General features: G+C 42.2%; 1 protein-coding gene and 1 long non-coding RNA gene across 8 annotated transcripts in view; both read right to left on the bottom strand.

Annotated features, from left to right (window-relative positions):
- Positions 1-1,089: 1,089 nt before the first annotated feature.
- LOC118938380 lies at positions 1,090-2,488 on the bottom strand. The gene is made up of 2 exons (XR_005035678.1): positions 2,265-2,488; positions 1,090-2,206 (listed from the first exon to the last, which is right to left on the bottom strand). It is a non-coding gene; the product is annotated as an uncharacterized LOC118938380 (long non-coding RNA).
- A 3,400-nt stretch (positions 2,489-5,888) lies between these two features.
- The window catches only part of LOC118938379 (RNA binding protein fox-1 homolog 1), a 391,360-nt gene continuing 387,352 nt past the window's right edge, over positions 5,889-9,896 (bottom strand). For all 7 annotated transcript variants that reach the window (XM_036942118.1, XM_036942114.1, XM_036942116.1 and 4 more), the window contains 2 exons: positions 9,873-9,896; positions 5,889-6,414 (listed from right to left, as the gene is read on the bottom strand). The exon at positions 9,873-9,896 is cut by the window's right edge and continues 52 nt beyond it. In XM_036942118.1, the coding sequence (XP_036798013.1) occupies positions 6,292-6,414; positions 9,873-9,896 (147 nt within the window). In that variant the 3' untranslated portion in view covers positions 5,889-6,291. The remainder of the gene's footprint in view (positions 6,415-9,872) is intronic.

Raw genomic sequence — 9,896 nt, 5'->3', positions numbered from 1 at the left:
TATATACCTGGTTTTAAATATACCTGATCTGATATATACCTAGTTTTAAATATACCTGATCTGATATATACCTGGTTTTAAATATACCTGTCTCTGAAATATACCTGATCTGATATATACCTGGTTTTAAATATACCTGATCTGATATATACCTGGTTTTAAATATACCTGGTCTGATATATACCTGGTTTTAAATATACCTGATCTGATATATACCTGATTTTAAATATACCTGGTTTTAAATATACCTGATCTGATATATACCTAGTTTTAAATATACCTGATCTGATATATACCTGGTTTTAAATATACCTGATCTGATATATACCTGATTTTAAATATACCTGGTTTTAAATATACCTGATCTGATATATACCTGGTTTTAAATATACCTGGTCTGATATATACCTGGTTTTAAATATACCTGATCTGATATATACCTGATTTTAAATATACCTGGTTTTAAATATACCTGATCTGATATATACCTGATTTTAAATATACCTGATCTGATATATACCTGGTTTTAAATATACCTGGGTCTGAACTATACCTGATCTGATATATACCTGGTTTTAAATATACCTGATCTGATATATACCTGGTTTTAAATATACCTGATCTGATATATACCTGGGTCACGCCTGCTCCCGCTCCCCCTCCCTGGGTCTGAACTATACCTGGTTTTAAATATACCTGGGTTGGAAATAATACCTTAAATCACAAGTCACCATTCTCTCTTGTTTGGTCCTGGTTGGTACTGGTTGGTCCTGGTTGGTCTTGGTTTGTCCTGGTTGGTCTTGGTTGGTCTTGGTTGGTCCTGGTTGGTCTTGTTTGGTCCTGGTTGGTCTTGGTTGGTCTTGGTTGGTCCTGGTTGGTCCTGGTTGGTCTTGTTTGGTCCTGGTTGGTCCTGGTTGGTCCTGGTTGGTACGGGTTGGTCCTGGTTGGTCCTGTGAAACTGAGAATCTCTGGACCAGGTGGGAATTCAATTCCATCTGATCAGAACAGGAGAAACTCTGGTAATTTCCTTCATAAAATGTAAAGAAATAAATCAAAACAGAGTGATAATATAGTAGAGCCCAGACAGTCTGCTTATCTTGACAAACTTTATTGATTGTTATTGTTAAGTGGAAGAACCATAGTGCATGCACATACAAGGACAGGGGAGGGGGTATCTCATCACAACACCTATGGAAGCAGAGGATGTAGAGGGTAGGGACAGAGACACGCGGTGGTGTAGCCAGGATTCGTGTTGCCATGCCCACTGATGGTTCAGCAAACACAGGCCAGGGACTTAACCCCCAGAATCTGCAGGATGGTGCTAAACCCCACAACCTGCCAACAGGATGGGACTTAACCCCAGAACCTGCAGGATGGGGCTAAATCCCACAACCTGCAGACAGAATGGGACTTAACCCCAGAACCTGCAGGATGGGGCTAAATCCCACAACCTGCAGACAGAATGGGACTTAACCCCAGAACCTGCAGGATGGGGCTAAATCCCACAACCTGCAGACAGGATGGGACTTAACCCCAGAACCTGCAGGATGGGGCTAAATCCCACAACCTGCAGACAGAATGGGACTTAACCCCAGAACCTGCAGGATGGGGCTAAATCCCACAACCTGCAGACAGAATGGGACTTAACCCCAGAACCTGCAGGATGGGGCTAAATCCCACAACCTGCAGACAGGATGGGACTTAACCCCAGAACCTGCAGGATGGGGCTAAATCCCACAACCTGCAGACAGAATGGGACTTAACCCCAGAACCTGCAGGATGGGGCTAAATCCCACAACCTGCAGACAGAATGGGACTTAACCCCAGAACCTGCAGGATGGGGCTAAATCCCACAACCTGCAGACAGAATGGGACTTAACCCCAGAACCTGCAGGATGGGGCTAAATCCCACAACCTGCAGACAGAATGGGACTTAACCCCCAGAACCTGCAGGATGGGGCTAAATCCCACAACCTGCAGACAGAATGGGACTTAACCCCAGAACCTGCAGGATGGGGCTAAATCCCACAACCTGCAGACAGAATGGGACTTAACCCCAGAACCTGCAGGATGGGGCTAAATCCCACAACTTGCAGACAGAATGGGACTTAACCCCAGAACCTGCAGGATGGGGCTAAATCCCACAACCTGCAGACAGAATGGGACTTAACCCCAGAACCTGCAGGATGGGGCTAAATCCCACAACCTGCAGACAGAATGGGACTTAACCCCAGAACCTGCAGGATGGGGCTAAATCCCACAACCTGCAGATGCCACTGCCTTTTTCATGGGTCGCATTTCTGAATATTTTTCTTCTTCTTATAAATACAAAACTGAGATATGTAACAAACACCTCTGATCAGGTTCATTTGTAAACAAGGTGTAGGAAGAAAGGAGGGAGGAAAGGAGGGAGGGAGGGAGGGAGGGAGGGGGGAGGAAAGGAGGGAGGAAAGGAGGGAGGGAGGGAGGGAGGAAAGGAGGGAGGGAGGGGGAGGGAGGGGGGAGGAAAGGAGGGAGGAAAGGAGGGAGGGAGGGGGGAGGGAGGGGGGATGAAAGGAGGGAGGAAAGGAGGGAGGGAGGGGGGAGGGAGGGGGGAGGAAAGGAGGGAGGGAGGGGGGAGGGAGGGGGGAGGAAAGGAGGGAGGAAAGCAGGGAGGGAGGGGGGAGGAAAGGAGGGAGGGAGGGAGGAGGAAAGGAGGGAGGGAGGGGGAGGGAGGGGGGAGGAAAGGAGGGAGGAAAGGAGGGAGGGAGGGGGGAGGAAAGGAGGAAGGAAAGGAGGGAGGAAAGGAGGGAGGGAGGGGGGAGGGAGGGGGGAGGAAAGGAGGGAGGAAAGGAGGGAGGGAGGGGGAAGGGATGGGGGAGGAAAGGAGGGAGGAAAGGAGGGAGGGTGGGGGGGAGGAAAAGAGGGATGGAGGGGGGAGGAAATGAGGAAGGAAAGGAGGGAGGAAAGGAGGGAGTGGGGGGGTATCAGGAAGAAAAGAGGGGTGTAAGGAAGTGTTTAGCTGCGTGAGGAGAGCTGGGCGTTTCCTCTCTCAGCCCCTGGAGCACTGTAAATCAACAACAGCTTCATGTTTCATATTTACATAAACCTCATCTTATTTTTTTTCTCACAAGTCATATATATTTCTAATTAATCAAACAGTTTTTTTTTTCAAAGTGTAAAGGCTGAGTTCTAGAAAATAACATTACAAAGGAGGTCACATTACAAATGATATCAAAACCCAAATGAAAGACAAGTCAATGTAAACAAAAACAAAAAGCCTAACTAACAAACATCAACAGCGTATAGGACACTGACATGTTTCACAGCCGTGTAGTAGTGAAGACCGTGTACAGGCTGTGTGTGTGTCAGCAAAATAGTACAGCTGACCCCCCCCCCCCCCAAAAAAAATGCCACGACATTATGTACATTATGATTGCATTACTTGTAGAGTGTCATGATCCATCTGGACATGACGACTCCATAAAGAACACGAGAAAAGCTTTTTCCCCAAACCCTTGGTGTTGTAGCCTACAACTAAATACATTACAGTCGTGTATTTTGTGTTTTCAGAGAACACCTTCGTTGCACAGCTCAAACGTCTCCATTAATACATTGTTGGTATATATATATTTTTTTTTTTGTTCAGTTTTCATCGGGTACAAATAATCATAGTCGTATAATTTCTGGACAGAAAAAAAACGAAACACAAAAGGTAAATATAGACATTTTTTATATTTTTTTAAATTCTCTCCCATAATATAAAATTCAGCAACTATATCAATGGATATACTGTAATTTCTATAAAAACAACATCTGTCCCAGTATCATTATTATTACTATGGGATAACCTATATCTATATAAAGGGTTTTGACTAAAGGGACTAGATGATGGTTTCAACAGTAAACCCTCCATGGAGAAAAAGACTACATGCCTCCCAAATGGCACCCTATTCCCTACATAGTGCACTCCTTTGAACAGGGCCCTATGGCACCCTATTCCCTACATAGTGCACTCCTTTGAACAGGGCCCTATGGCACCCTATTCACTACATAGTGCACTACTTTGAACAGGGCCCTATGGCACCCTATTCACTACATAGTGCACTCCTTTGAACAGGGCCCTATGGCACCCTATTCCCTATATGGTGCACTACTTTGAACAGGGCCCTATGGCACCCTATTCCCTATATAGTGCACTACTTTGAACAGGGCCCTATGGCACCCTATTCCCTATATAGTGCACTACTTTGAACAGGGCCCTATGGCACCCTATTCACTACATAGTGCACTACTTTGAACAGGGCCCTATGGCACCCTATTCCCTATATAGTGCACTACTTTGAACAGGGCCCTATGGCACCCTATTCCCTATATAGTGCACAACTTTGACCAGAGGCGTATAGGGCCCTATATTGGGAATAGGGGTTTGTTTGGGAAGCAGTCTCTTTGTCCTCTAACCATAATAAGTTATTCTCTGTAAAAATCTGACTGCACACACAGATGGAAAACCCCGGGAACATCTGAACCTTTGGCTTTGAGTGATAAACGATGACAATCACAACCATCATGATCTAATCCACACATCAACGTCCTCGCTGTTTAGCATGCTGCCGACTACGCATCATTCACACACAACTACTCCCCTCCATCTCTCTCTTTCCCATCACCTGGTCCAATAATGACACAGCACTGTGTTGTGGGTTTATAGTACCCCATTTTACCCCCACCTCCCCTCCATCTCTCTATCCCATCACCTGGTCTAATAATTACACAGCACTGTGTTGTGGCCCATTTTACCCCCACCTCCCCTCCATCTCTGTCTTTCCCATCACCTGGTCTAATATCTATTTTAACTTTATTTAACTAGGCAAGTCAGTTAAGAACAAATTCTTATTTACAATGACAGCCTAGGAGCAGTGGGTTAACTGCCTTGTTCAGGGGCAGAACGACAGATTTTTACCTTGTCTGCAGTGGGACTCGATCTTGCAACCTTTCGGTGCCTTTCTAATGCCCCATTTTACCCCCACCTCCCCAACCCTAACCTTAATCCTAACCCTAAACTTCAGCCCTAACCTAACCCCAACCTTAACCCTAATCCTAACCTAACCCCAACCTTAACCCTAATCCTAACCATAACACTTGCCCAGTCCTTAACTTTAACCCTAATCCTAACCTAACTTAACCCCAACCTAATCCCAACCTTCACCCTAATCCTAACCTAACCCCAACCTTAACCATAGTCCTAACCTAATCCTAACACTTGCCCAGTCCTTAACTTTAATCCCAATCCTAACCTAACCCCAACCTTAACCCTAATCCTAACCTAACCCCAACCTTAACCCTAATCCTAACCTAAACCCCAACCTTAACCCTAATCCTAACACTTGCCCAGTCCTTAACTTTAACCCCAATCCTAACCTAACCTAACCCCAACCTTAACCCTAATCCTAACCTAACCCCAACCTTAACCCAAATCCTAACCTAACCCCAACCTTCACCCTAATCCTAACCTGATCCTAACCCTAACACTTGCCCAGTCCATAACTTTAAACCCGTTCCTAATCCTAACCCCAGTAGCTAGGAAACAACGTAGACGCTAACAGAGAGGAATGTCAAAGGAATCCGAACCCTAGAATCATGTAAACACTCTTACGAAACGGGATCACATTCATTCTACGATGTATTTTACAGGATTGGTTTGTCTTTTCACGAAGCCCTAACAGTTAAAAATGTGTTGTTTTACTATGGTAAGGTTTTAAATCTAGTAGCTCTTCTGTAGCTCTACCAACACGGACAATCTACTAACCTTTACAAATTAAAAACCCACCGTATCAAAATAAACAGCACACAACATATCTGAGGTATAAATATCCTTCTTTTTAGTTGACTGACTTCCCTCTCTCTTAGGAGCTGCTAAAATCATGCTCGACAGCATATATTGCAATACCCAGGCCTCAAAGTTATTTCTCTGTCTCTCTCTCTCTGTCTCTCTCTCTCTCTCTCTCTCTCTGTCTGTCTCTCTCTCTCTCTCTGTCTGTCTCTCTCTCTCTCTCTCTGTCTGTCTCTCTCTCTCTCTCTGTCTGTCTCACTCACATACTGGTTTGTTGGTTGTGTGGTTTGTTTGTTGGTTGGTCGGTTGGTTGGTCGCTCGGTTGTATCCCTGTCAGAAAGGATTTGAAGTTGTTTGGTTGTGGGGAGGTTGGTTGGTTGGTAGGGTAGTAATTGGTTGTTGTATGGTTTTAGGGAGGTTGGTTGGTTGGTAGGGTAGTAATTGGTTGTTGTTTGGTTGTGGGGAGGTTGGTTGGTGGGTTAGTATGGGGCGAAGCGGCTGTAACCTCCCCTGTATATACTAGCCTGCAGGGAGGACAACACCAGCCCCACGTCGTCTGCATGACTCCTCGTCTTGGCATCAGCCAACGGGGCAAACGGATTCTGAAACACACACGTAACCATAGAGATAATGTAAGCATTCTGAAACGCACACGTAACCATAGAGATAATGTAAGCATTCTGAAACGCACACGTAACCATAGAGGTAATGTAAGCATTCTGAAACGCACATGTAATCATAGAGATAATGTAAGCAGTCTGAAATGCACACGTAACCATAGAGATAATGTAAGCATTCTGAAACGCACACGTAACCATAGAGATCATGTAAGAACTCAGAAATAAACTGTATTTATAGCATTCTGAAACACACGCGTAACCACAGAGATAAACTGTATGTAAATCATTCTGAAACACACGTGTAACCACAGAGATAAACTGTATGTAAATCATTCTGAAACACACGTGTAACCACAGAGATAAACTGTATGTAAATCATTCTGAAACACACGTGTAACCACAGAGATAAACTGTATGTAAATCATTCTGAAACACACGTGTAACCACAGAGATAAACTGTATGTAAATCATTCTGAAACACACGCGTAACCACAGAGATAAACTGTATGTAAATCATTCTGAAACACACAGGTAACCACAGAGATAAACTGTATATAAATCATTCTGAAACACACGTGTAACCACAGAGATAAACTGTATGTAAATCATTCTGAAACACACGCGTAACCACAGAGATAAACTGTATGTAAATCATTCTGAAACACACGTGTAACCACAGAGATAAACTGTATGTAAATCATTCTGAAACACACGCGTAAATATAGAGATATTCTTCTCTAATTTTATGCAAACAACATCCCTAAAGATATGTACTATATATGTAAAGATATGCACTATATATGTAAAAATATATACTGTATATGTACAGATATGTACTGTATATGTACTGTATCTGTAAAGATATGTACTGTATATGTACAGATATGTACTGTATATGTAATGTATAAGTAAAGATATGTACTGTATATGTAAAGATATGTATTGTATATGTAAAGATATGTACTGTATATGTAAAGATATGTATTCTATATATAAAGATATGTACTGTATATGTAAAGATATGTACTGTATGTGTACAGATATGTACTGTATATGTAAAGATATGTACTGTATATGTAAAGATATGTACTGTACATGTACTGTATATGTAAAGATATGTACTGTATATGTAAAAATATGTAAAGATATGTAATGTATATGTAAATATATTTACTGTATATGCAAATATATGTACTGTATATGTACATATATGTACTGTATATGTAAAGATATGTACTGTATATGTACATATATGTACTGTATATTTAAAGATATGTAAAGATATGTACTGTATATGTACTGTATATGTAAATATATGTACTGTATATGTAAAGATATGTAAAGATATGTACTGTATATGTACTGTATATGTGCTGTATATGTACTGTATATGTACTGTATATGTACTGTATATGTAAAGATATGTACTGTATATGCAAAGCTATGTAAAGATATGTACTGTATATGTAAAGATATGTACTGTATATGTAAAGATCTGTACTGTATATGTAAATATATGTACTGTATATGTACTGTATATGTACTGTATATGTAAAGATATGTACTGTATATGTACTGTATGTACTGCATATGTAAATATATGTACTGTACATGTAAATATATGTGCTGTATATGTACTGTATATGTACTGTATATGTAAAGATATGTACTGTATATGCAAAGCTATGTAAATATATGTACTCTATATGTAAAGATATGTACTGTATATGTGCTGTATATGTAAATATATGTGCTGTATATGTAAATATATGTACGGTATATGTACTGTATATGTAAAGATATGTACTGCATATGTAAAGCTATTTAAAGATATGTACTGTATATGTACTGTATATGTACTGTATATGTACTGTATGTGTACTGTATATGTAAAGATATGTACTCTATATGTAAAGATATGTACTGTATATGTAAAGATATGTACTGTATATGTACTGTATATGTAAAGATATGTACTGTATGTGTACTGTATATGTAAAGATATGTACTGTATATGTAAAGATATGTATTGTATATGTACTGTATATGTAAAGATATGTACTGTATATGTAAAGATATGTACTGTATATGTAAATATATATACTGTATATGTAAATATATGTACTGTATATGTAAAGATATGTACTGTATGTGTAAAGATATGTACTGTATATGTACTGTATATGTAAAGATATGTATTGTATATGTACTGTATATGTAAAGATATGTACTGTATATGTAAAGATATGTATTGTATATGTACTGTATATGTAAAGATATGTACTGTATATGTAAAGATATGTACTGTATATGTAAAGATATGTACTGTATATGTACTGTATATGTAAAGCACTTGTCTAAGTCTGCTTGTGAAACTCATTGACTGACTGCTGTGTAGAATACCCTCCACGCACTACTTCCTGACCAACTATCTGCCATTTACCGTTTGTTAGGTTACCGTTACAAACCCAGTGGGAAGACATGGCCCCCCCCCCCACATGCAGCGTGCACCCAGTCATGCCAGCAGACATGCCAGGCCATCATGCCAGGCCATCATGCCAGGCCATCATGCCAGGCCTTCATGCCAGGCCTTCATGCCAGGGGCTACTCAGAGGGGTGAGAAACAATGGGTTAATACATGGAGACATCACATAACAACATCAGTAACGACAACAACATCAACACCGTGCTCGTTTTGTTGTGTATGACGGAATCACATAACAATGCACCATGCTTGTGTTAGCGGAGTAGATGTGTCTGTCTGTCTGTCTGTCTGTCTGTCTGTCTGTCTGTCTGTCTGTCCGCCTGCCCGCCCGTCTGTCTGTCTGTCCGCCTGCCTGCCCGCACACCCACCCGTCTGTCTGTCCGCCTGCCCGCCCGTCTGTCTGTCCCTCAGGGAGAGGGAGGGAGAGGTGAAGAGGGACAGATTGAGGGAGAGGTGGATGAACGGAGGAAGACAAGGAAACACAGAAAAGCAAGAGAGAATGAAAAAACACCTGATGGCAAGAGAGGAGAGGAGGAAGGAGAGACAGAGAGAGAGGAGGAAGGAGAGACAGAGAGAGAGGAGGAAGGAAGGAGAGAGAGAGAGGAGGAAGGAAGGAGAGAGAGAGAAGGAAGGGGAGACCGAGAGAGAGGAGGAAGGAAGGAAGGGGAGATCGAGAGAGAGGAGGAAGGAAGGAGAGACAGAGAGAGAGGAGGAAGAGGAGACAGAGAGAGAGGAGGAAGGAAGGAGAGAGAGAGAGAGAGAGAGAGAGAGAGAGAGAGAGAGAGAGAGAGAGAGGAAGGAAGAGGAGACAGAGAGAGCGGAGGAAGGAGAGACAGAGAGAGAGGAGGAAGAGGAGACAGAGAGTGAGAGGAGGAAGGAGAGAGAGGAGGAAGGAAGGAGAGAGAGAGGAGGAAGGACGGGGAGACAGAGAGAGGTGTGTAAGTGTGTATTTTACCATGGCACCAATGCTGTATGTGGC

The sequence above is a fragment of the Oncorhynchus mykiss genome, chromosome 13, assembly GCF_013265735.2.
Source record: "Oncorhynchus mykiss isolate Arlee chromosome 13, USDA_OmykA_1.1, whole genome shotgun sequence".
NCBI classification, from domain to species: domain Eukaryota; kingdom Metazoa; phylum Chordata; class Actinopteri; order Salmoniformes; family Salmonidae; genus Oncorhynchus; species Oncorhynchus mykiss.
Note: the sequence above shows the minus strand (reverse complement) of the source record. Positions and strands in the feature narration are given on the sequence as shown.